Source organism: Podarcis gaigeae, assembly GCF_964106915.1.
Source record: "Podarcis gaigeae genome assembly, chromosome: 5".
Lineage (NCBI taxonomy): Eukaryota > Metazoa > Chordata > Lepidosauria > Squamata > Lacertidae > Podarcis > Podarcis gaigeae.
The window spans coordinates 59,390,533-59,416,786 of record NC_139681.1 but is presented as its reverse complement, the minus strand read 5'-3'; the positions used below and the strand labels follow the sequence as shown (position 1 = coordinate 59,416,786).

The following is a 26,254-nucleotide window of genomic DNA, read 5'->3' as shown; positions in this document are numbered from 1 at the left end:
GGTATGAGACTGTTTCAAATGAATATATCTAATAGTCAAGGAGGGAGGTGGGAGCAGATAAACAATAACTCACAAGGCGTCCGTGAAGTTAATTCTTTATACAAAAAAACAAACAGCTCAGGAAGACAGGCCCAGTGAGCACAGCAGCTCTTTTCAGTAGATCTTGCCCCATTGAGGCAGTTGCAAGGACTCCCTAAGTCTCCTTCCCATGCAACCTGAAACTTCTTTGCCGTGTCTGTCTAGGCTCCTTTTCATACCTCCATGGGTTCTGGGAGACCAGGAGGGAGGGGGAGACTGTTAGTTTGCAAGCCCCCTCCACAGAGGCTGGCCCCTCTCGCTGTCCTCGGAGCTTGCATACCGGTAACCTCCTCTGGCTGACATCCAGACAGACCAGGGAGATTTTGATAGGCGACATTTTGCCAAGCGTGGGTAAAATGCACACCCCCTCCTCCTGCTTCCGCAGGGGAAAGAAAATAAGTCAGAAATCTATTTACATGATGTTTATTTCTGACATTACAGCACTACAGAAAAACACGTCCTTTCAGTTCAGTTCTTCTAGCAGGTCAGACAAACTTCCTGAACATGCGCAAATGGAAGGTTTCAAATTGCACTCTTCACAAAGCTCTGAGAAGCCTGTGAACTTCCTGGGAAATTCTTCTTTCCCACAGATAGGCGCATCATGTGATGTCAACAATCTGGCTGTTTGCAGCTGCGATGTTTCCATATACTGACAGAGACTCCCTGGCTTTCTGCAGCAGCCTGCCTGATCTCTGCCTCTTGGCTCCCCTCCTCTCCAGCCTTTGCCTCTGCCTGATTCTGGACTGCTCTCTGCCACAGCCTCCTCCTGCTCACTAAAGCCTCTGACCCTTTCAGCTTCCGATGCCCCCTCCCTTCAGTCTGCTCCCTTTTTTCCCTCTGACCACCACCAGTCCCCTGGCTTTGCGCCTTCTTCCGCTGGGGGTTCCCTTGGGGATTCCCCAGCTGGTGCCTCCCATTACTCTGCCTCCAGCCAGTCCATGATACTAACTGAAACTGTGTTAGAGAGGATATACAAACGTCATTCCAGCATATGTGGTAGACTTGTGAAAATGTGTTGCAGTTTTGGATTGTGATCTTTGCAGAAATTCCTGAAATGACTGGACAGTAAGTGATGAAATCTCCAGAATTGGTCCTGTAAAACTTGTTTTTCTCTTCAAAACAACAATGGGGGTGGCTATTCCAAACCTTTAATTGGATAGATTCTTGCTGCTGTGTGGCAAGTTGTTGCTCAATGGACTGAAAGAGTGCCTCAGAAGCTAATTGGTATAAGATGGGCTGGCGAGTCACTTGGGTGGATAAATTAATGAATAATCTAAAGAAGTATAAAGATTCTTTTGCAGCAGATTGGCACTGTTCTATTGCTTATACAAGCAAAGATGAAATGCAAAGAAATATCCCAGAAGTATACAAAATTTTCTGGCTGTTTTGAACATTGTGGGTTTGAATTTTGATACTTCCTAATGGGCTATACCGACAGATAAATGTTTTAAAATTTATTTTACTCCCCTTTTCCAGGGTTCAGGTGAAGGGTGTGTGTTCCCAGCCCTACCTGAAAGTGCTGCGGCTTGAACTGGGGACCTTCTCCAAGCAAATCAGATGCTCTGCCATGGACCTGTGGCTCTTCCCCATCAAAAGATGACACCTGGCTTGGGGATAGCTCAGTGATAGAGCATGTGCCTTGGAAGCAGAAGGTCTCGGGTTCGATCCACAGAATCTCCAGGTAACACCGGGAGAGTCTCCTGCCAGAAACCCTAAAGAGCTGCTGCCAGCCAGTGTGGGCAATAGTGAGCTACATAGACCAGTGGCTTGGCTCAAAATAAGGCAGATTCCAATGTTCCTAAAGGGAAAGAAAGGGGAAATTTGTTTGGGGGGAAGAGGCTGATGGAGGACAGTTTCTGGGGAGGTGAACAAATACTATTTTCTGAGTCCTCTGGTTTGTTTTTGGGGGGAAATGTCTGAGGTCTTCTGACGGTTCACATTTTTTTAAATTCACAGAAGTTATAGGATAATTCCCACATTCATCCAAACTAACTTTGGTTAACATGGTCATCTCTGTCAAGGGCAAAGCTCTGAGTGCTGGAAGGGTACAGGGCCTTTTACACAAACCCACTTTGTTTCTTTGCATAGTTCACATCGGTGAGACAATCTGCATGTGAAAACCTGTCTCTCTTGAAGCTCATTTGCTAGCTTTAGACTTAGAGCAATTGCCTGCAGACCTACCTGTGTATGAGTACCACCAAGCCAGGCAGCAGGTCAGCTGCATATCAGCTCCATTGATATCTTCAAACGAAACAGGTGAATCTGCATAGTGCATACGAAACCAGCAAAATCTCTGGTGCAATCATGATTCCAGCATCTGTCTTGTTTGTTTCAAGAGCAGTGTTAGCATCAATTAAATGTTAAATGCATACTTCAACCATGCATCAGTGGCTCTATAATCAAGCATATGAATAAAGGTCCAATTAAAGCGTAAGCCTAAAAGTGTAAGCCTGCTGATAGTTCTTGATCATCCAGGCAATGCATACTATACTTTTATATTTTAATTCATGGGAATCATTGCTACTAATGGGTTATGCAGCCTTAAGACAACAGCATGGGTGGCTGTGAATGAAATATATGTGTGGGAGCCAGGTCTATTATTTATTAAGAGAATGGATAGGAAGAAAGCAACACTGGTAGATTCTCACTTCTAGTTTATTGTCAGAAGTTTTCATGTAGAGTCAGAGGGATACAACTATGACCAGATCCATGAGTCCAATATATGGCATGGGGAGCAGCTTCTCAGGGCATCTGGGTACAGGGGAAAACCCTCCCAGGGTCCCATTGGCTTAACCTCTATGCATTTGTGATGCCCTCTGCAGCCAAACACATTCTTCCCCACCATCAAAAAGGAGGAAATCCCATTCTGAAATCAAGAAGTTTGGAGCACTAACGAAGTAGTGGAGTGACTGCTGAGTTTGCCCAGGCCAAGCATCCAAAACAGCCTGGTGTCTACCCTCCAACAATCTCCCCCTCCACAGCTGGGTGCAAACAAAGTCTTATACTGAGTGACCCCCACCCCCACAAGGACATCTACCTGTGCATGGGACGGGTGGTGTGTGAGAAGCTGGAAGCATTTTTGGAGCTGCTGTCCATTGCCAGAAGCGGTGGCAGGCTTTGCCCATGGCTTGGACACCTGTACATTGGGGGGGCCCAGACCACTGACCCAGTGGCTCAGTCGTCTCCCCCTTGCCTTCCCATCTCGTTTCACAGAATGGCACTGGGGACTCAGAGAAGAGGTACTGAAGCTCCAGAACCAAAAGGGTCTCAAACATACATAGGGGGGGCCCAGGAAGCTATTTACAGGAAGGAGGGAGAGGGAGCATGCAGCAAGGAGACAACTTGTGCATGCAAGTGATAAGGTGATGCTGCAAAACACCTGTGCTCTAGGGAAGTGGGTCAAATATTGCAGGGTTCCATACCCACCTCGGAATTTTCATCCTCCTTCCTCTTTCTTCTGTTTGCCAAATGTGGTGTAAGGGTGAAGGGAGGGGTGGAGCTTTGGTAGCCAGGGCTATATTAAATATTTACATACATAATCCCAAAGATGCTTATTGGACTGGGATGAGCTGAGGAATTGAGGAGCCAGAGGCCTCTCCACTAAAGCACCTCCAACATCTCCCATCTTCTGATGCTCTCCGTGATCCCTCGTTGAACTGGAAAACCTGTTGCACCTGGTCAGAGGTGGCAAGGTGCAGTCTTTCAACTTTGGAAGACTCTATAGTTCTCGACAGGATCCGTGCTGCTATCCCACCAGAGGGGGGCAGTGCTGCTGCCTCACATCCTCCTGTGGCTCCTTACAATGCCCCTGTCCCTCTGTTACCTCAGAAGGATCCAGCGCAAGAGGCATGTGCCCTAGTACAGAGTCCATCCTGGAATCTGTGAGAGGGCATGTCTCTGCCAGTACCAGCACCCTGCAGGAGGGAGGGGAAGGTGGGCAAAGCACTTGCAGGGGCCCCATCACAGCACTGTGGATGTTGGATGCTCAGACCATGCCTAAAGTGCCAGGAGAATGGCATGCACAGCAGCAAGCAAAAGACAGGAGCTAGGATGGGGGGTCAGTGCCAATGCAGGAGGGGAGAGGACAGTGGTGCTCAGGGAAAGGCTTGTCACAGGGTCCCAAAACCACCAGTTCCCTCACCCACACTCCACCCCACCCCACCCCACCTCACCATGCTGGGCTGGTCTTTACTGGTCATTTGACCTTGAGCAAGAGGGTGCATTCGGACGGTGTATTTGTGTACCTGCAGCTTGTGAGGACAGGACTTGGAGAATGACACATTTGGACATCCCAGGGAGGGGGTGGGCAGGAGTGTCCCCAGGAGCCCGCAGGAAGTGTCAATTCAGGTTATCCAGGTTCTGAGCCATGGAGAGACTGGGCTCATTTGGGGCTGAGGCCAAGCATCCTCTTACAAGGACTTTGCCCCCCGCTGGTTGTCACAAGCCCCTCCCCAGGGGTGCCCCAACCCTCCTTGCCGGCACCCCAACCCCCCTGGGGCTGCTCAGAAGCGGGTGCTCTGGTAGCGCAGTCTGCGGATCTCGGAGACACCGTCGTCCCGGCAGTACAAATCCCTGCCGGGACTCTGTGCCAGTCACCGGCCCCCGGCTCCCCCACCCCCGCCACCAGCACTGCTGTTGCTGCTGCTTGAGCTGCCAGAGCTGGAACTGCTGCAACGATCCTCATAGATGGAGATCTCGATCTGTGGGCAAGAGGATAAGGAGGACACAGGGAACAAGGAGAGCTAGTAGCCTTGCGCACCCCTGTTCAGCAGCCACAAATGCACAAAGAGCTTGACAATGCTGTAGGACAGGGTGGGGAACCTCCAGCCCAGGGGCCAACTGTGTCCCTCCAGATCTCTCCATCCAGCCTTTAGGAAACTCCCTAGGCCATGCCTCTCCTGGGACAATCTTGCTGTATGCCCACCTTGAGTTCTTCTGCCTGGCTGGACAGATGTATGTATATAAACTTCTGATTTATGCTGGAAGAGTCCCATCTGATCTTTCACCCAGCTTTGCCTCTGGCATCACCCACCACTAGCAAGTAGCCCTTGGGAGGTTCCTCACGAGGAAACGAGGCCTCAGACTGAAGACGTTTCCTCACCCCTGTTGTAAGACTTCAGCTTATCTGGTAAGAGCAAGTTTCTGACTGTTCCAACCTCAGACAGTTTGGCATGTGCAGCTGAAGTATGAAATGACAGCGCACCTTTCAGGCAGTTGCTCTGTCTCAAATACATGTTGTTGTGCTTCCACAAGTCAACTATGCACTGGGTAAAAATATGCCTCATCTGTTTTTCTCTGACATCAGGTGCCTTCTTCTACAGAAGGGGTTGACATCCTGTGTTGTTGGAGCTTCTGCTCACTTCCACTTATCCCTCACCTAGAAAGAACAGGTCCCAGAGGTTTTCTGTTTGCCCCACCTCTTTTCCCAGGAAAACCCGCTCTTTACTGCTGAATTGGAGCAAGTGTCAGTCCATGGAAAACCCAATTGACATTTGCTCCGATTCAGCGGTAAAGAGCTGCATTACCCCAGGGAAAGTGGCATGACAAGCAGAAGTATGGACGTGCCCTTAATCTGTTGGTTCCATCCCATAATCCCAGACTACTGGCCAACCAAGTTAGTTGGCGTTGATGGGAGCTGGAACCTAAGAACATCTGTGGGGTGACAGGTTTTCCATTCCTGCTGTATGATATCACACAGAAGGTGAAAGAAGGTTGCTCCATAGTCATAGTTTCATATCTGTCTACTTCCACTCCTTAACCACCACTTATCTAAGCCAAATAGTTGAAAATGTGCAATGCTTTATTAACTTGGGAATAAGTATTACTGAACTAAGTGAAACTTATGTTTGAGAGAGTAAGCAGGCACATGATAAGACAGTTACAGATAGGTAGCCATGTTGGTCTGCCATAGTCAAAACACAAAAAAATCCTTCCAGTAGCACCTTAAAGACCAACTAAGTTAGTTCTTGGTATGAGCTTTCCTGTGCATGCACACTTCTTCAGATACAGGTGTGTATCTGAAGAAGTGTGCATGCACACGAAAGCTCATACCAAGAACTAACTTAGTTGGTCTTTAAGGTGCTACTGGAAGGAATTTTTTTTGTTTTGACATGATAAGACAGTTAATCTTTCCTTACACAAAAGTAGCCGTTGCCCCATGAATGTATTGCATGCTCACTATTGCAGGGACAGCCCTAAAGCTATATGCTACTGCCTTCCATTATGAGATGTTCTTCGTAACTAAAAATTTGCACCTGAGTTTGCTTTTACCTCTTCCCTCCCAAATCTCTCATTTTGTGCTGTGTCCCCTAGATTGTGAGCCCGAGGGCAGGGACTGTTTTATTTTTGGTCTTTGCAAGCCTTTTTCATCTGAAGAGCAAAGTTTTAAAGCTCTAAACAAACACATCCCAAGCACATCCTTTATAATCCCTACGGTGTTTTGCTGGTGTTTTTGAAGGCTAAAATACATTTTGCTGACGAGTTCAGGAAACTGTGAGTCCTGGCAGCACTAGAGGCAGCAGGAATGCTTGGTGGGTTGGAGGGAAAACATGGGCCTTTCAGTACCCACTTCTTCTTGGCCACCACATCCCTTCAAGGGAGCAGAGCCAGAAGCCGCAATAGCTGGACACAACCTCTGGTGAAGGAGCTTGCCTCCACAAAGACCAAAAACCTCTGGCTGCTAAGCATAGGCCTGGTAGCCCCTTTGGGAGCAAGGGTCGTTTCCTGTGGCACTGTGGTGAACCTGGGGAGGCAGCAAGACCAGCAAAGGGAATTGGGGGGGTTACTTTAGACATCACTGTCCACACACTGTGCCTCAAACCAGCTGATCCCATCTGCTGAGAGCAGCAGAAAAGTGAGCAGCAGTTAGGAAGGGTCATAGCTCAGTGGTACTGAGCAAGATGGGACAATGGTCTGGCTTCATATAAGGCAGTTTCCTATGTTGCTAAAAACTTCAGCCTTATATTGCCCCATTTCCCCAAACTCTTGTCAAGGGAGCAGAGTCACACAATGCTATTGTTCGAAATATCACTGATAGCACTTGGGACTCCAGATTTGTTGCTGTGTAGAGTAATATCATCTGCCTGTAGATCTGATTTTATTTTTGGGAACTGCTTTGAGCCACTGTGCTTAGAAAGCAGTAAACAAACACTGTAAAATAAGTAAGAAGACTAAGTAGCACAATCCCACAACTGAATTTGGAGCAGAGAATCTCAGCTGGGACACAGGAAATGGTCGTGTGTGTGTGTGTGTGTGTGTGTGTGTGTGTTGCTGAGAGTCATCCACACGGGTAAGTAGAGCGATCTATATGGTGACCATATCTTCCCCTTTCCCCTTTGGTGCTAACCAGGAAGGATACAACTCGCATGCCCCGTTCCACTGGGTCTGTCAGCAACAGCCCTCGAGGAGCATAGATTTTCTCATTCTGCTCTTGGATGTACTTGGAGATCTTCTTCAGAACCTGGTGAGATAATTGGACAAGCGTTCAGCAACTATTTGGCGAAGATGTAGCCCCAGAGAATGAGACACAAAATATAGGGAAGATGATCCATTTAATTTACTGGGATCCTCTGAAGTTCTTGGATTCACCTACTTCAAGAAGGAAAAGGTGTTTCATGAAACCGCAACAGATGAAACACCTCAATTACAGAAGCTAGTGTTGACCTAGATATCCCATTCCCAGTTTCAGTAATCTCTGATTGATAACCATCAATCTTTGAAAGTTTCCCAAGACAAGTCACTCTATTGCCTAACTGTGCTCCTACACAGAGCATGTTGCCCTACTATCTGCCTGAGAACATTTTTTGTAAGTGAAACCAAAATAATTATTTTAGCCTCTCTCCTACGCTATTTATGTGCCCCTGTGAATGACTGCATCACATCTTGAATGCGTGGGAGCCCAATCTAAATTAGCTAAAGACCTCACAAAAAGGTAGAGCTACATTCAGATGAAATGTATAAAACCCGAAGGGAGAGCTGTTAAGTGTACCAGAATGCTCTGCTATTTATGAATATTTTCCCAACCCTGGAAAATAGTGAGTTGTCAAGTCTGACATTTTGAGCAAAACCTGTGACAAAGAAAGCATTCCCTACAGCTTGAAACAGGCTGTCAGTTTAAATCATGTACCTTTCCCTTTTAGTCCTGCTCATTATTCCCTCTGTTTCTTATGTTCAGACATCAGTACCACTGCTTATGAAGCTAAGACAGCTATGGGCAAGAGGGAAGTATCAACAGGCTTCAGGAAACTCTAACTTTTGCAGAAGTATAAAGAATCTTTAGGGGGGAAATTATGGGGGACCCCAAAAAGAACATGTTCAGTGGCCATGGAATACTATTGCAGCATGTGGGTGGAGGGAGGAAAACTGATTGGGTGGAAAATGTAATGGAGTATCCTGGGGAGGGTACTGAACAGACTGTCACTATATCGCAGGAAGAATTTCATTGCATACCAGAAATCTTGGTTGTCACAGTTTAAGTGCTGTGGCACAACATATCTACTTTTTAAAAAGTTCCAGACTTTTTGCAGGAAGGAAAGTGATGAGGAAGTTCACTAAAAAGTGTGTGATGATGGTCTGTTAACAGGAAGTCATATAACCTCCCCACAAACAATTCAGGAGGGATTCTCAATAAAGAGAAGAGGAGATACTGTAAAGTTGCCCTGAAAACTTTGTGCTAGTAAACAGGTCATCTGGAGGAGCCCAAGAACATTCCACACTGCAACATTTTGCTGCAGGTCTCCCTGGTTCTGTTCTACCAGAGCTCTTTACTAGGCAAGAATATTTAAGGTCCTGCCTACCTGCTGTTAGAGATAAGCAAATTGCAGACGCAACCAGGAGGTGGGGGGGGGGGACTCTAAAGAACAAAACCAAAGAATGAGGATGTGTCCACACTGGGCTTCTCTCTCCACTCTTGAAACTCTAGGTCACGGGTATCAAACACAAGGCCCGCGGGCCGAATCCGGCCCGCCAGACCTCGCCATGTGGCCCGTGTAGCCACCGCCGGCCGCCAGCCTTCACCTTTTATTCTCGGTTGTTTTTTTTTGACACAAGAAAGCCGCCTCTTCAGCGCATGCACGGCAGCCTACAAGCCAGAGAACGTCTGCCCTCTAGCGGCGCCAGCCGTTCTACACAGGAAACCTCCACTTTACATGCATTCAGGAAACCTCCACTTGTTTTTATATTGGGCGCATGCCATCCTGTGGTGTGACAGATCCAACGGCTGCCTTGTGTTTGCCATATGTGTAATAAACAGTGTTTGGCGATATTTGTATGTTTTTAAAAAATAAATTACTGTCTGTTACCAAAAATCATTTTTCAATAAATTGTACAATAATTGTACATTTGAATATCTACTTGCCATTATTCTGACTATGTTTCTGCTTTCAGAGCTAGTTATTACTTACATTATTACAAAAAACAGTAATAATTGAATGCAGTGACAATAATTTATGATAATAAAGAGTGGACACATAGTCCTACAGATACAACTGGCCCTTTGAGGGTGACCAAACTGCTGATGCGGCCCCCGATGAATTTGAGTTTGACACTCCTGCTCTAGGTGTTCATTATGTGCAAGTAATCCTTCAGTCCATATGCATGAGCCAAGTGTTCACTGGATTCCTGCCATCAGCTTATCATAAAAACTCTGCCAATGCGACTTCATTGTCTACATGATCCTGCATTGTTTGGATTCAGGATTCAGATCACATACTATCACAATTAAGTAAATAAATGCAAGTATAGAAATAAAAACATCAGCTTGGCATTCTAATTTCTGAGTGCTTCAGCACCATATGCACTGAGCATAGTGTCAGTTTGCTATAGCTTTGCTACAATAGTTGTGATCACAACATTTCTGGATGGTAACCCTTTGTATCCTATTTAGTTCATCCTAACCCCAATGATGTGGTGCTGTGGGTTAAACCACAGAGCCTAGGACTTGCCAATCAGAAGGTCGGCAGTTCGAATCCCCGCAACGGAGTGAGCTCCTGTTGCTTGGTACCTGCTCCTGCCAACCTAGCAATTCAAAAGCACGTCAAAGTACAAGTAGATAAACAGGTACCGCTCCGGTGGGAAGGTAAACGGCATTTCCGTGCGCTGCTCTGGTTCACCAGAAGCGGCTTAGTCATACTGGCCACATGACCCGGAAGCTGTACGCCAGCTCCCTCAGCCAATAAAGCGAGATGAGCGCCCCAACCCCAGAGTCGGTCATGACTGGACCTAATGGTCAGGGGTCCCTTTACCTTTACCCTGAACCCCAATGATTCACAAATTGAGATTATTGGCACAAGAAGAGGTTGGACAGGATATTGTTAAATATGGGAGAAACAAGGCATCTACATCTTATGAACGTGGATAATCAGGTGGTTCATTTAACTTACACACTCCATATTGACCAATCAATATTATATAACAACAACGTCAATTGTTGTATCACAATACAATGCATGTTGTGGCTCCAAACCTTCTCATAGCGGGTCTCCATGCAGAGGAAGATGAAGTAGGCTGTGGCACAGGCCAGGCATCCCTCCAGGTAGGAGCTGCCCCCTATTTTCTCAGCCTCCGCATAGAAGTTGTTGAGGGTCTTCACAGTTTCTTCAAAAAGTTGCCGCTCAATCTTTGGTGAGGAGAAAAAAAGAGAAAGGATGCCATAAGATGTATGCACAAGAGGGCATTCGATTGTTTATGGCGCCCATCTTTCCCCCAGTGCAAAATAATAGATGCTATCAGAGAAGGGAGCAATGAAACAAGAGCAGGTGTACGGTGGAATGGAAATGTGTGTGTTCAGATCTTTGAGCAAGATGGTCTGCTATGCATTTTGTATATGATCACAACAGCTAACAGGTTAGAATAAATCATAAAAGGAAATGAGGCATACCCCAGGTTTTTAAGAAGGCAGGAAACCACTCTGTGCAGCTTAAGATTTCTAGAGCATCTGAAACATCATTGGTGCACTAACACCTTGCTCTCACTGGCATCCAGACTACAATGCCTTCGTCTGACATAAGGATTTGTCACCTACTTCACCAGTCAGCATGAACCCTGTGAGAAAACTGGCTGTACCCGGCTGTCCAGCTCTGGAGGGAATTTGGTCTGGAACTGGCAGATGGTCCCATCACTGTAGTCCCGCTGAACAAAGACCTTGGTGGCCAGGGAAGCACTCCGCCGTAGTTCTTGGAGATTGTGGACCTGGAAGAGCAGAGGCAGGTGGTTACAACAGGCAAAGGTGCCTTCTAGAACAGTGGGGGAAGCTCACAGCATACCCTGATGCCATGCATCTAAGGCAGGAATTTGTGGCCCTCCAAATATTGCTGGATTACAACTCTCTTTATCCATTGTTCATGCTAGCAGGGGTTGGTGGAAGATGGAGCCCAACACCACCTGGAGGGCTGCAGGTTCTTCACCCCTGCTCTAAAGAGTCCCTGAATCTACATTGACTTGGATACAAATATTTTTTTTTAAGTTATGATTATGGGGTACTGCTTTTGGGTTGTAGTCAGTGCTGCTCTTCTCATGCAACTAATTTCTGCTTGTGCAATGGAAATATCCCCTTCTCTCATCTCCCCTTCAGCCATCCCCACAAACACTCTGGAGTAGATTTTGAGGGTGCAGGGGGAGAGGGGAGGAAGGTGAGTTACTTTGCACAAATGGAACATGGCTTGCACAGGTTTGGATGCCACCCATTGTTTTTTTGATGATGTGCCACTCTTCATTGAGAGCACCATCTCAGAAGAGGCATTCCCTCCCTCCTTGTGTGAGCAAGAAGCAAGAATGACTCTTCTAAGATGGCATCTGACACTTGCTTGCATTTAAAGAACAGTTGTTTTGATCTGCTACTTAATTGGAGGGCATCTCTTTAGTTGACCAGAAGGCCATTCAACAGCTGTTTAACCAATTCAGCATTGCAATCCTACCCAAAACTGATTGAAAATACGGTATGTTCTATGAGACTATAGTTCACAACACTGGTAAGCCCTGCTGCAGTGGATTATAACACAGTTCCTTATCTCTTCAACATCACCTTAGAATACTGGTAAGGATTTTAGATTTGGAAATGCAGTTTGAAGGTTAGACACGGAGTAAATTCATACATCCATATTCATTAGCTAGTAACTTAGATGTATAAAACAGTCGTCGTAGATCAAACATCATGAAGCTTTTATATCACAACAGATAGTGATTTCCGACTGAGGCAGTGCACATTATTGGCTGAGAACTGTGCAACATCCATGTGTGAATCAGCCCTCCTATTGCATTTTATGGGCTATCCCTATATACAAGCAACATGTGCCTGCTGCTGTTGGAGCAAGAGGACTATCAATGGAACTTGGCAAGATGCTTTGTAGTAAGAAATGGAGCAGGTTCCCAAGACCATCAATGACTGGAAAACCTGAAACTCTGGGGTTATATATCTTACAAAGAGTGGAGCTGGCAGGAACATATAGAAAAGATCACAGGATGACCTCAATTGAAGGGACACACCTAACAAAGCAAAAACAAGTTCTTCCAGAATAAACCACAGAGGTTTTTAGGCTCCCCAAACACTCTTTCTTCCCCTGGTTGCCAGCCAACTCTGAGACTGGACTGAGCCGAATGTACAGACTCATCCCACCTCCAGTTTGAATCCCAGCCAGCCAAAGACACAGATAAAAAGTAAGAGCAGCAGATCATGCATGGCAAAAAGGTAAGAGCCTCGAGCTGATATGGAGTCTAGCCCAGTGTTTCCCAACCTTGTGCCTACAGCTGTTTTTGGACTACAGTTCCCATCATCCCTTGCCACTGGTCTTGCTAGTCAGGGATGATGGGAGTTGTAGTTCAAAAACAGCTGGAGGCACAAGGTTGGGAAACACTGGTCTAGCCTTTGCATCTGTCTCTTTATTTAACGTAGGCTCAAGAACTACAACCCCAAAGCAAGATCTTCCATAAACACTGCAGACATCTGTCACATAACTTTAGGGAGTAAAAGTGTGTATCCTTCCTGAGGCTAACCCATTATAAACATTTTTGTTAAACACTCTGAGTTGTTCCAGCCGCCCCTAGATTTGTGACTATATGAATATAACTTCATAAACTGCCAGCTTGTAGCTGAATATCCCTTGGCAATTCTAATGGGCGTTTCCTTTCTGGTCCTATTTCATCCAGAAGGGGTGGGGTGGGGTGTATACACACACACACACACACACAACTGAGCAGTGTGCCTCAATAACTGGAGCATTAGACTCGGTGTGGGTAATCCTGGGTTCACGACCCATTTCTGCCCTACCATATTGTGTCACAGTAATAATTAAACTGCATAAAATGCATGAAACAATACATTGAGTCACTTGTTCCTTACAATTATGCTCAGCATCTTCGTCTTTGTCATGCCATATTACTTTTTGTGTTCTCTTGACACTTTCATTTCCTAAACCCAGATTATCTAAGCCTTTAAAACCTCATGCAGTTTCCTTCTTTATGAAGTATCCAAACAGTTCTGAAAAATTACTGGTATAACCAGACACTTTTCTTTATTCTTTCAAAGTGTCCTGGTTCCATGTGGAGTAAGGTCCACTGTGTTTGACCCATGCAATGATGTATCGTATATGTGAGTGTGAACTAAACTGTGGGTAACCAAAATAAATTTTAAAAAATCCTATTAATTCTGTATTTCCAGCTATACTTATAATTTGTTCTGCAGCAGAACTAAATTGCTTTTGAAGGAGATTGCCTTTTCTCCAGAAGCTTCCCAAGCCCTGCATACAGACTCTCAAAGACACAGTTAATCAGACAGAGAGGGATAAATAAGCAAGCTTAAAGAAATAGAGATGTACAAAATTTGTGTCAGAAGAAAATAAGCTTGGCACTACCTATATTTTTCTGCATTGTACTGCATTATTTTTCCATCTTTTTGAAACACACACACACTCACTCACACACACACACACACACACCAATTCTGTAAAAGCCCATTCTCTCTGTATTGCCTTTAATACCATTAAGGTTTCTCCTGTGTTATAGAGCAGAGAACATGGATAAAACCAGAGGATTTTCAATAACCAAATTATATCTGCAAGAATTGAAATCACAAAAACAATTTGGAAAAATAAAGCTATGAAAGTTATGAATGCATGGAATATCTGTTACTTGATAAAGTTAATACATGTTGTTTGATTCAGTATGGGAATAGGATTAACACAATTAGAAGCTATATGGAAAATTGGAACTATTTAATAACCTTCTGAAAAAATCAATTTCACAAAAATATTTTGATGGAAACACGTCATTTTTGAGGGTTTGATAGTGTGAGGATAAAATACATAGTTAGGTATGGAACACCTTGTTGTTATTGAGGTGTAATTCTGTAGCTTGATTTTCCAGGTTGTATGACTCATTGGTTTGCCAATTATTTATAATGGAATATGCTGAATGAGGATGTGACAAGTCAATAAGCTATTAACAGAACAAGAAAGTGCACTTTTGGCAAAAACTATTTTAAAAAACCAACTATCTAGCTGTTATGTTCTCTCAAAAAAAAAAACTTATTGAAATTTACTCAGCTTGAGTTGAAGCATAGCAGGTCCAAAACATTAAAACCAACACTGAAAGATGTAGAATGGTGTAACAGAAAGAAAACAGAAATTAACTGCAACAGTATATGCCAATTGACAGCTTGCAAAGTCCTGAATAGGACTGCTGGGAGTTAGAGCTGTGTGATGGATAATCCAAGAGGTGGCAGCAGATTTTGTGTCTCAAGCTATTCCTCTCCTATTTGTGACGAATCCCAGAGTGATTAAGAATCGATATGGAACTGCACACCTCTTAGCTCCAGGGTCCATCCCACTGCCTTTAGTTTCTAATGAGCTTTGTGGAATTGGACTTAACTGTCAGGGGTCCTTTCCCTTTACCTTTTTAAACTTCTGTAGCTGGCCAGTATATATAATCCAGAAATCCTTTCAGCCCAGTTTCAAACCTTCCAAGAGGCATTTCAGATCCCCTGGGAAGCAAGTGTAGGATAATCTGTCATCCTGCCTGTTCACAGTCTGATGCTGGCTTTGTTTAGAGGCATGTTGAAATCCTATATTTCTTCCCAGTTTGCAAGCAGCCCCCACCCTGTCTGGCAGGGAGAGCACACCTTTCCTTCCTATTAGACATCTCCTTACAAGGCTTCAAAAAAAGGCATGTCTCAGGTTCTGACCTCATTAAATTTCCCACATGCTCTGTTATATTGGATCTCGGGTGCTCCATATTAATAAATCATCCTAGATGTTGAGAAAGTCAGCAGTTGTTTTCTACCTGGATTTCGGAACACCGCTCGTTTTTTTCAAGAGGGTTTGGGCTCAAGTCAAGGGTTATTTAATCTGAGCATGTGCAAGATGGGAGTCAACCGAGGTCCTAACCTCAGCAACAAGGGCTGCGATGCTGAAGATCTGATGCTGGGATAAAAATTATTGACTTTCCTAGCAGGAAGGGGAACTGGTCTACTCTACAGGGGAGGGGTTCGGTGCGCACCGTGTGCTCAGATGCTTTGGCCTTTTACAGGGATGCCTTGCTGTGGCGTTAGTAGCAGGCTGCAAGCCCCCCCCCCTCCCCGCGCGCGCCGCCGAACCACCCGCATTTAGAAACTGCCGCCTTTCCCCTAGTAACAACCTTTCGGTAGTTCCCATTCCGGCTCAGACCATTTTCGCCTGCTCGCTGCTGCATCTTGCCTCGGTAGCAGCACAACAACGACAGTAAACAAGACCTTGTTTTGTGGCGCGGGAGGAGGAAGGTGAAGAGCATAGGTTGTGGCGAACAGCCCTAAGGGATGGATTTGAGGTGTAAGATGAAGGAGCTGGCTTTGGAGAGCTTCTGGCTATAGGACACCTGGAGAGATAGCGCCGCTGGATCCCCGTTTCCCCACCCTTTCTGCTCTGCTCTGAACCCCACATAGGGACCTAGGAAGCTGCCTTATGCTGTGCCACATAATTGGTCCATCTTAGCTCAGTATTGCCCACACTGGCTGGCAGTGGCTCTCCAGGATTTCAGGCAGGGGTCTCTCTCTCTCAGTCCTACCTGGAGGTCCCAGGGCTTTACCACTGAGACCTGCCACACGGAGCAGTGGGGTGGGGGTGGCTGCCGGTGATTCACAAAGCTGATTAATGGGACCCACACTTAAACCGGAGAGTCATATGCCACAGGTGGTCTCATCCTCCATCACCAGAGCCACATGCCAAGGACAGCCTGGGGAAGCATCAGGGGTGCTGCTGTCCTCGCCCTGTGGCTTCCTCTTGTCGTCGTCCTGCCCCTTGCCTGACGCTGGCAGGTACTGCCATGAGACTCCCTGCGCTGCACCCAGAGAAACACACTGCTTCAGCCACTGAGCATAGCGAGGTCTCGTTCTCTATTAGCAATGCCCTGCCTTGTTTAGTGACCCAGGATTGCGGAGCAGGGGAAGCGCCACTCTGGGGAGGGAGCCATGACGTGCCAACCACCCTAGCCCCAGACACATGCCGGAGGCTCTCGGCGCTGCCTTTCTTTAACCCGCGCTGAAGTCGGAGGCACAAGGGACTTCTGGGGCCTGCAGAACAAACCCAGGGGATGCGGTGCCGGAGCAGCCAGTCTCGGTGAGGGTCGCCTGGTCTGGCGATCTCCTACCGCACCGGGCAGAAACTAGGCAGGCAAAGCAGGAGGAGATGCTTTCCGGCGGCTGCCATGATTCGACAGAGCTTCCTCCTATGTTTTGTGCTTTCCCCGCGCTGCTCACCTCGGTTGCCATGTTGTGCTGCCAGCGTGGTTGCTCCACGCTGCTCGGGAGCCCGGGAGTCCGAAGCCGAGGCTAGAGCAGGTTGGTGACGAAGGCTCCTCCTTTCTCAGGAAGCCGACCTAAGGGCGATGTCCCTGTTGCCGCAGGCGGAGGAAGCGCTCGGCTCCCCGGAGCTTGTTGCCACCGGCAGGGCTGGGGCGGCGTCCGTGGCGGGGAAGCGCGGTGGGCAACGGGCGCGGAGAGTTCTGCGCTGTCCTTGGTGCTGGAATCGGAGGCGCAGGAGTCGGGGGCAAAGCGCCCCGCCTAGCGCTGTCCGCGGTGCTGACGACCCGCTCCCCCAGCGCGATCCCCTCCTCAACCGCTGCTTCGCTCGCCCCCAGCCTCAACGCTCAGGCTTCCTCAGTGAATGGCATCTCCACCACAAGGGGAGGGGGCGGGCTGCCTTCGTGGGAGCCGCATCCCCCCAGGGTGTCCCCACGCTGGAGCGCCGGGCTCCGGCACTGACTCGCGGGAGGGACGGCGAGAGGCGGAGCTGTGCAGAGCAAGGAAAAGAGCAACCGGGCTCGCGCTCGTTTCCTGCTTGTCTTCCGAGAGCCGGCGTACGGGCTACTTGGGGCACGTGCCATCCCAGCCTCAAAGCGGGAGATAGCGCATAGCTTCGGGTCCCGGTGTTGCTGGCGGGTGTTGTTGCCTCCGCTTCCAGGGCAGTTCTCTTTGATGGGGAACGCTTGGCCCCAGCTGCCACATACCCACCCCTCACATACCAAGCCTAAGGGAGACCTGGTATATGGTGTGGGGCTGACTAATTGGCCGCACTAATGGGCACTTAGGGCACAGCGACAGAAGGGCCTCCTTCAGAATAGCCCTCCCTGGGGTGGCGTGTCTGCACTATACTTGGTCCTCCATGTTTACTGTCTAGAACTGGCCAGGGAGTGTTCATCTTCCGAGGGAAATGTGGATAAAAGCATTTTATGATTTCTGAATGTTTATTTGGAATTAAAGATAATGGGGTTTTCTCCCTGTTCCAGGGAATGATATTCCCCAAACAGGACTGAAAGATACCAATAAACCATAATTTTTCATGAAATTAAATATATTTGTATCCCCTCTCCTGAGTTTACAATTGAGCAACTTTAGATGCAGTGCCCTTAGTTAATAGTTCAAACTCAAGCCTGCATCTCTGGGCCTTGCTATCTCCTTAAACTTGCAACTTGAGAGATTTTCTGTACCTTACCTTTGACCATTTGATTAAAATAATAATTACAGTTCCTGGTGTGGCTTCTTTCACCCTTGGTTGGATTTTCCCTTTTACAGTACTTTTAAAGGTACAGGAAGTTTCCTGGCACCTGGAAGTAATAGCCCTGTTCTCATATCACTCTCCTTGACCCACACCCTTCTAATCTCCAAAGCATCTTTGCCTGCCTTCACCCTTTCTCTTAACAGCACAAGGTCCCTTATCCTGTTTTATGGGGTTTGCCTGCTCTGCTTTCTCCTTAGTGCAACTTCCAGATGACCACCAGTCACTGTTGTCTCAACACCCATCAGCCCTAGCAAGCATGGCCATCCCTGATGATGGGAGTTGTAGTTGAGCAACATCTGGAGGAGCCAAATGTTCTCCACAACTGCTTGAGGCCATATGGGAGCTTTGTTCATAATACCTTTCTCACTGATTAATCCTTTTCTCAATTCACTGTCTCTTCTGCTTGTCCTTTCTTTAGGGCAAAGATGGTGAACCTGGCCCCTTCAGATGTTGTTCAGCTCAAAGTGCCATCAGCACCATTAGCAACCCAGGAATTATTGGTATTGTAATCCAATAACATCTGGAGGGCCTCAGGTTCATCATCCTTGCATTAGGATTTTGCCTTATTTCCTTATCCTTCCCTTTGGTTTCTCAGTTCATGCCCACTCTGCTCTGCGTCAGGATCTGCTCTTTGTCTTCTTTACCTCCTGGGGCCTCTTGCTATTCAGCTGCTCCTTCAAATGTACTCTGAATTATGGAGTTCAGTGCTAAGGAAAAGGCTGGATTCTGCAAGCTCTATGAATTATGCACATTTATTATTTTCATGTCTTTGCTTAGTTTGCAGAATTTATTCAGCAGACATAAAGAAGGGGCAACGAGCTATATAGGGTACTGAAGACTTCATGGAATATAAACAACATGGGTATAATTTCTTCTGCCTTATGTGAATCTTCCCCCACCCAAGCTGAGCTCTCTAGCCCCTCGTAGAAATTGGCCTGCTTATGAACCTTTTACTGTTGTGTGCTCTGTCTTGAACATTGTGATTGTTTCTGAATGTTCCAAAACTTCACATCAGCAACATAAGGGAAACAGAGATACATGCAGATAGCAGGAATAGTTTAGCTGTGCATGTTTCTGTGATATATATGTGCTACCTTTAAGAAAAAAAGGAAAGAAGGAAGGAAAATAAATGCTTAGGTCTAAAAATATAGTGTCATTATGTGCTACTTCAGAGAGACTTCAGATATGCATACTTATACCCAGACACACACATATAAATATCAGCTGCAAGCCTAATTCAACCCTTTATACACCTGCAGAAGAACCACACCCAACTCTCAAGCCAGGATACTTGCTTCTTCTGCCTCACCCTGAAGACAAACCTGTCATTCTGGCCCTCCTCCATTCTTCCCATCTCTTCCCAATTCATACAGCCCAGGACCCTGTCAGATGCATTGTGCAAAGGCACAAGAAAAATTTATCAGAGGATCTTGTCATTCAGGCAAATTAAAGGAGCAATATGGATTGCTGAGAAGCTTCTCAACCCTGCAGTTGAGCACTTCATCAGCAGAATGGAGGCTTGAGAGCCAGTGGTAATCCAGCTGTTTGCTGGCATGAGCAGAAATGCTGCATCGACCTGAGCAGATGCTGGGCATGCCTGGCCCAAAGCCAACGATGATGCCTAGTGCTTGGAACCTGTAATTATCTGCAGAGGAGTTCTGCTCTGGAAATGTTTTAGTATCTCTCATTGCCATTCTGTGCAGCGCTCCCCAAAGTGCAGCCTAAAATTTCATTTACGGATCTTCAGACATGGTGTGTCTCCCCCCCCCCCAAAAAAAAAACCTGAAGATTTGGAAAGGAAACTCAGGCTGCACATTGGAGATCACTGCACAGAATCACATCAACAAGAAAGGCTGAAAGATTAGCTACAGCTCAACGAGAGGAGCAAAACTTCTGGAAGATTGAACAAAGTCTGGGCTCATTAGACCTATGCAGGCAATTGGCACAGTCTGCAGTATGGGGAAAACAGAGCGGGAGGGTGGCTGAAGAGAGGTACACAGCTAGGGTGCTTTGAATCCAGTATAAGGAATTGTGTTTGGGAAGGAAAGCAAGTTGGGAAAACTGTCTTAGGTCAAGGCAGTGCCTTATACTCATAAGTCAATAATTGAAAGACCTGGCAGACTGGGTTAAGCACATCTGTGCTCACTCTAGGGAAATGATGGTGAGATCTCTGGCAGTATTATTTATTATGATTAGGCAGTATGGCTTCAAAAGGATTCCGTTCTCTAGCTCTTGGAGATGCCACATTTTCTGTTTATGTAATACTAGCAAGAGTATTTGCTGCTTGCATACAAGATAGAAGGTGGATGATGTCATTCAGAGTAAAATGACAAATAGCATGCATTTAAGGATGGAAGACATGTTACCGTGTGATATGCACCATGTGCTTTTTATGGCATATCATAGATAGACCTCACAGTCAATGTGCATTGGAGCTTCGCAGGATAGCATAAGCAAAAATGATAGGTCTCTTCTTTAGGGAGCTTACTATATATGTTGTCTCCTCTGGCTGCATTCACACCACAGATTTACAGCAGATGACTTCCCCCAGAGATTACTGACAACTGTCATTTATCCCTCACAAAGCTACAGTTCCCAGTGCCCTTGCCAAGCTACAATTCCCAGGAATCCGGGGGGGGGGGGAGTCGTGTGCTTTAAACATATGATGTATACACAGCCTCAGTCTGTAGGCATGTGTAATATCTATAGAATGCTTCTAGGAAGAGGTGAGGGAACCCTGAAGAACTCGGGGCACTCCATTATGTCCTGGGTTGGGACTGAATCTCCTTGCACCTCAGATCACTGGGAGGATCTAAGGCAAGCCAATGGGATTTTCCCATGGCGTTCTAAAAATAAGTTTCCCTGCAGGACCTGAGCTGCCTTTGGGAAGGAAGCACGCCTCGCAAATCACTCATGGTACTCAGTGGAGAGAGGAATCTGCCAACATCGGTGCTTGATGGCAAAGAGTAATTGTGCCTGCTGCCTAATGGACTCAAGCCAGTCCTTTTAGGTCAGGATTGCTGCAGTCAGACATGCTGTGTCTCGCTATGGAAGGGGACTGGCTGTCAGCAAATTGCATTGAATTTCATGGAGGAATCTTGCATTGTCCTCAGTTCAAAGGGTACAAAGACACAGCCGTCTGTGGAACTACAGTGATTGGGGAGGGGGGGAATAAGGGGAATGAGAAACAAGGGGCATCTTCATCCTATATTTCTCTGTTTACTCATGCATGCAGAACATGCTGGTATAACTGTTTTTTTTCCAAAGGAGGAGGAGCTGGCATGTGCCTGAAGTCTGCAGGGTGGCTCCCTTTCACTATTAGCACTACTAATTAATCAGATGACAAACTGCAGCAGAAGCTTAAGTCGATTAATCTACCAAGAAAATTGACTGAAGCTCATAATTCTGCCTGCTACTGATACAGCCACTATCAGCCCTATTTAGTTTGCATGTGGTATGAGTGGCCTGGCTTCTACCTCAATTGGAAAAGCAATGGGAGGCAATGCTGACCTAGCTACTTCTCTGCACTGAATTTTAAAAAATGTACTAATGGAAATAATACAGCAGGGAGAAAAATAACAGAGGTTGTAGGCCTGGAGATGCATGCAGCTAGCCTGGGACTGCTTCTCTTATGGGTCAGAGCAGTCCAAAAGCTGACTTTAGAATTTACAGTTGGCAGAATAAAAGCAGTTTGTTCAGTCCAGATTAGAGAGCCGGTGGCAAGGACTCTGATATATTGGCACGAGCATCCTGAAATGCATTATCATTTAGCTAAGGTCCCTTGCAGATGATCTGTTTCTTGAGCATTCATGCTGCCTTCTTTGCACAAGTTTGCAAGAACAGGACTATTCTGAATTGTTTGTGGGAAAGTTATGTGTATTCCACACTTTCTGGGGCATTTCCCCATCACTCTCATTGTCACAAAAACCAGCTTTGGGGAGGAGGAAGTAGGTTTGTGGTGCAAAAGATGGACTCACTGGTATGTGATTGAATCCCACCCCAAAACAGCAGAAGTCTGGAAGAGCCCTAAGACAAGTGGCAAACCAGCAACAAACACAGACATTTTTCTGCTCCTTACAGAGGCTAGATAGAAGCTTGGAGCCAGCTGATACTATCTGTGTTTCAATCATTGTATTATATGCACCACCAAGGAAGTCCATTGCAAAAAAACTTTATCTGTCCAGAAAATGCCAACTTCTCAACATGACCACACACATGTATGTGGCATCAGTTTTGATGGGGATCATTCGTCTTTGATGGAGAGAAGCCAGTAAAAGAGGCAATAATAACAACCAACACCACCCAGACGCCTAGAATCACAAGAGAACTAGTCCGATAGGAAAGAAATGTTCTGAATCTAAAAATAAACCATCCATGAAATGTTTTTAAACTGTGTCATCTTCTCTAACTGGGTAGGTGGGGAATATGCCTGCACACCACAGGGATCCTAGCCAGTGATATTCAGCTATGGGATGTGATTAGCTTTTATTTTCTCTACGAGTCATTTGACTTCTTTATTCATTTTATTTTACTGACATTCACTCTAGGGACTGGTGATTGTATGCAATGTTTCAGAGAATGCCAAGCTTCTCCCTTCCAGCATGGCATGGCAGCCATCGCCCACTGCAATCACCCACGGATGCATCAGACAGAACCTAGTTGTAGCCTTCAAAATTAGTGAAATCAGGTGATGCAGTAAAGATGCAGTCCAGTGAGGTTGTGTGTCACAAATCAGATGCTGCCTTCTGGCAAGTGCCAGAATATCAGGGCAAACAAAAGGCGGTAGGAATTGCCTTGTCTCTTTTCAGCAGGACTACCTGCTATCCTCACTCCATCCATTGCATGGGCAAATTAGACACTGCACCACCAACCTCAGTCTACCATCAACCAACTCTCTGTGTGCCTGCTTTCTTATTTACAACTGGTTAGGAAGTGATTTTGCCTTTCATTTAGATCTGGTTCCACCTATTGTTGGGTCTGCCTCTCCAAATTACAGTGGTACCTCGGGTTAAGTACTTAATTCGTTCCAGAGGTCCATTCTTAACCTGAAACTGTTCTTAACCTGAAGCACCACTTTAGCTAATGGGGCCTCCCACTGCCACAGTGCCACCGGAGCACGATTTCTGTTCTCATCCTGAAGCAAAGTTCTTAACCCAAGGTACTATTTCTGGGTTAGCAGAGACTGTAACCTGAAGCGTATGTCACCTGAAGTGTATGTAACCCGAGGTACCACTGTAAGTTCTTAACCCGAAGTACCACTGTATTGGAGGGGACAGGTAAGCCCTGTCCCATATCATCAATCACAAAGATGCAGCGCACGCACACACAAACCATTTGCATGGCAATGCCCATCAACTTTGGGGGAGTCTGCCCCCTTCAAATATTTTATTGGGGGGCCAGAGGGACTTCGGCCCCTAGGAATTGGCTCCTATGCTCCCCTTTTTTGTTTCCCCATAATAGTTCAACTTCCACTGTCCACACCTTTCTGTGCCACGTGTGTGTCATCCTCTCTATGACGTCATCCAGGAGCCATCTCCCCCAGCTGGCAAAAAGGATGTGCTGTGTTTCTATGGCAACACTTCTGCCTTTGGATGTATGAATTAAAAAAAAAAATCACACTCACACATTCACTGTGGTCTGCCACTCCTTTCTTGGAGCAGAAGTAGAGGGCTTAACAGCTTTGCCATTGAATCCTTCAATTCTTTTTCTGCAGAGGGGGAAACGGCACCCACATAAACATTGTGCCCTCTGTATTCACATCTTAGCTGTTCTCTCTTTTCTTTAGCACAGTGGTGATGACACCTCAGGAAACAAAATCAGCTGCTGCATTTGAGCTTGTCCTCAACACAGGCAGAACTGTGCAGGAAAAGGACATCATTGAACTTCAAGCCTATACCCCCACTACTGGGCTTCCCAAAAGCAAACATCTCTGTAAATAACATTGAACGACTGACGGTGCCCCCAAACTCCAATTCCAAGGAGAATCTATACTGCCTCCTTAAGGCGCTGTTTTAGGGGAGGAGAGCTTTCCAGCAGATCTGGCAATAGCATGCAAACTCATGAATATTCAGTCAGCGGATTAGAAACCTGTATTGGGTCTACAGGAAGCAGAGAAGTGCAAATGAGGATATCAAGCTTCTTGTTACAAAGTGGGCCACATAAGTCAATACACCCTACACAAGCTAGCTGAAGCTTTTCCCGGTGACATGAGAGTTGTTGTTTTCTGTGGAGATGCCAGGGCTCTCACACTTTCTGCAGGCAAGGCTTATGCTCTGCTATGGAAATGTGTCCGTTCCTCTCAGTTGTGCACCCCAGGGAAGTAGGCACCATCTGAAATTTGAGATGTTTCTAGATTTCGGAGTCTCCCAGAACCTGACAGTGATCGGGCACAGGAGACTAGGTCCTAAACACAAATACACAAGCCCAACCTGATCTAATTGGTTTCATTCAACCTTGCATTCAACTTCCTTACTTGTTTGCATTCAACTTTCTTATTTGTTCTGCTAACAGAGTGCTGTAGAGCATGGATGGGGAGCTTGTGGCCCTCCAGGAATTGTGGGGCCCAGCAACTCCCATTAGCCCCAGTCAGCATGGCCAACAGACAGGGGCGATGGGAGTTGGAGTCCAGCAACATGCGCACCACACCTGCATTTTGCTGAAGTAGATCATCTGGCAACATCTCATTCTGTGGTTTCCTAGAAATGAGGCACCTAATCATAAGCCTGCATTTTTATCAAAGCTTATATATTGCAATCAAGGCTTGTATTTAAAAATGAGCTTAAAAAAGGATTTTCAAATGTTTCATGCCAGGCAGAAAGAACCTTGGCAAGAGGTTTTTCTCCTAAGACAAGGGGGCCCCATTGATTTATAGTAGAAAAACAATTCTCAAAGTCATAAAAAGGGAGAATTACATATGCTGCCCTTGCAGACTGAGAAAACACAATTAAAGGCAAGGGTAAATAGTAAAATAATACCAATGTGCCTCCCAGTAAAATGAGCCAGATCTTCTTTCTAAGGTTGAAAGGCCAAGAGCAGTGAAAAAGGCAACTGGCTTGGCTAGAAGAAAAGAGAGCATTTTTGGAAATCTTTTAAAAGCTGTTTTTTACTGAGTTCCTTTTTACTTTACAAAGGCTTTATTCTTTTAAAAGGCTACCTATGATAAATGAATGAAATATATTAGCTTAAATATATTGGCTTAAATGTAATTATGCAAAGGATTTAAGGAATGCTAGATTCTTATTTCATATGGTTGTAAGAGTTGTATTTATCCTGAAATTAAGTCAGCCACCAGCCTAGCCCCCCTGCCAGACAGAAGACGCCATCCAAGCACTCTTGATATATGGTTGTCAGGCATTTGTTTAGAAACCTTAAATGAAGGAAATCTTTCAATATTGATGTGAAACTCAAGATCCTTGACATCTGTTGAACATAAAAATGTAAGATTAAACATTTGTTTTAGAAGGCAATAGGGCAAGGAGGGCAAGAGGTGAGCTGGTAATTAAGATTCCATGTAAGATATATTATTACTTATTTGTCATATATATAGCTCTTTGTCTCCCTTATAAGGGCAAGGAAGTGGGTGTATCTTTTGTGGGTGTATCTTTTGTGATTGGTTCTACCAAACAGCCAATAGGAATTTCAACCAGGCTGATTGGACAGAGGCAGCCACAGGAGGAGCAAAGGGGGCTGGATTAAGGGAATATAAGTGCTGGCCAGGATGGCAAGAGCCAGGCCAGAGCTTGGTAACCATATACCACTGAGCCTCTCATTTATTTGTCTGACAAATAAATTATTATTTTAATTTCTCTATTGCTGCGTTGAATATTTCATTCCAGCTAAGCGTTAACCACAAGCAGGGTGCTACAGAAACACCCCAACCCACCCTTTTCCAAAGCTGGAATGGAGGAATGAGTGGAGCATTTGTTCACCCACACCTAATTACTAATTTCCCCCTCGAGCCTTAGATCAGATACAATCTGTTTCGACAGAGTATGATCTCTGAGTCTGTGAAACATGATTGCATTAAATGAAAAGAGCAGGATAGTCGGCAATGAATCTTCCCTGAGAAAAAGGCCTTCTGGGTTCTCCCAGGCCTATGTGTGCCCTTGCCTCCAGCCCAGAGCTATCACTCCACTGCATTGCTCCATCCATCACTT

General features: G+C 46.0%; 1 protein-coding gene across 2 annotated transcripts in view; it reads right to left on the bottom strand.

The window, feature by feature from the left end:
- Positions 1-2,715: 2,715 nt before the first annotated feature.
- The window catches only part of GOLGA7B (golgin A7 family member B), a 35,944-nt gene continuing 12,405 nt past the window's right edge, over positions 2,716-26,254 (bottom strand). Inside the window, exons 1-5 of one of the 2 annotated variants that reach the window (XM_083740081.1) lie at positions 16,799-17,382; positions 11,140-11,265; positions 10,541-10,693; positions 7,436-7,537; positions 2,716-4,778 (exon numbers count right to left, since the gene is read on the bottom strand). In XM_083740081.1, the coding sequence (XP_083596207.1) occupies positions 4,671-4,778; positions 7,436-7,537; positions 10,541-10,693; positions 11,140-11,265; positions 16,799-16,810 (501 nt within the window). In that variant the 5' untranslated portion in view covers positions 16,811-17,382 and the 3' untranslated portion in view covers positions 2,716-4,670. Of the gene's footprint in view, positions 4,779-7,435; positions 7,538-10,540; positions 10,694-11,139; positions 11,266-16,798; positions 17,383-26,254 lie in introns of those variants that run through there. The other variant, XM_083740080.1, reaches the window with a different exon arrangement.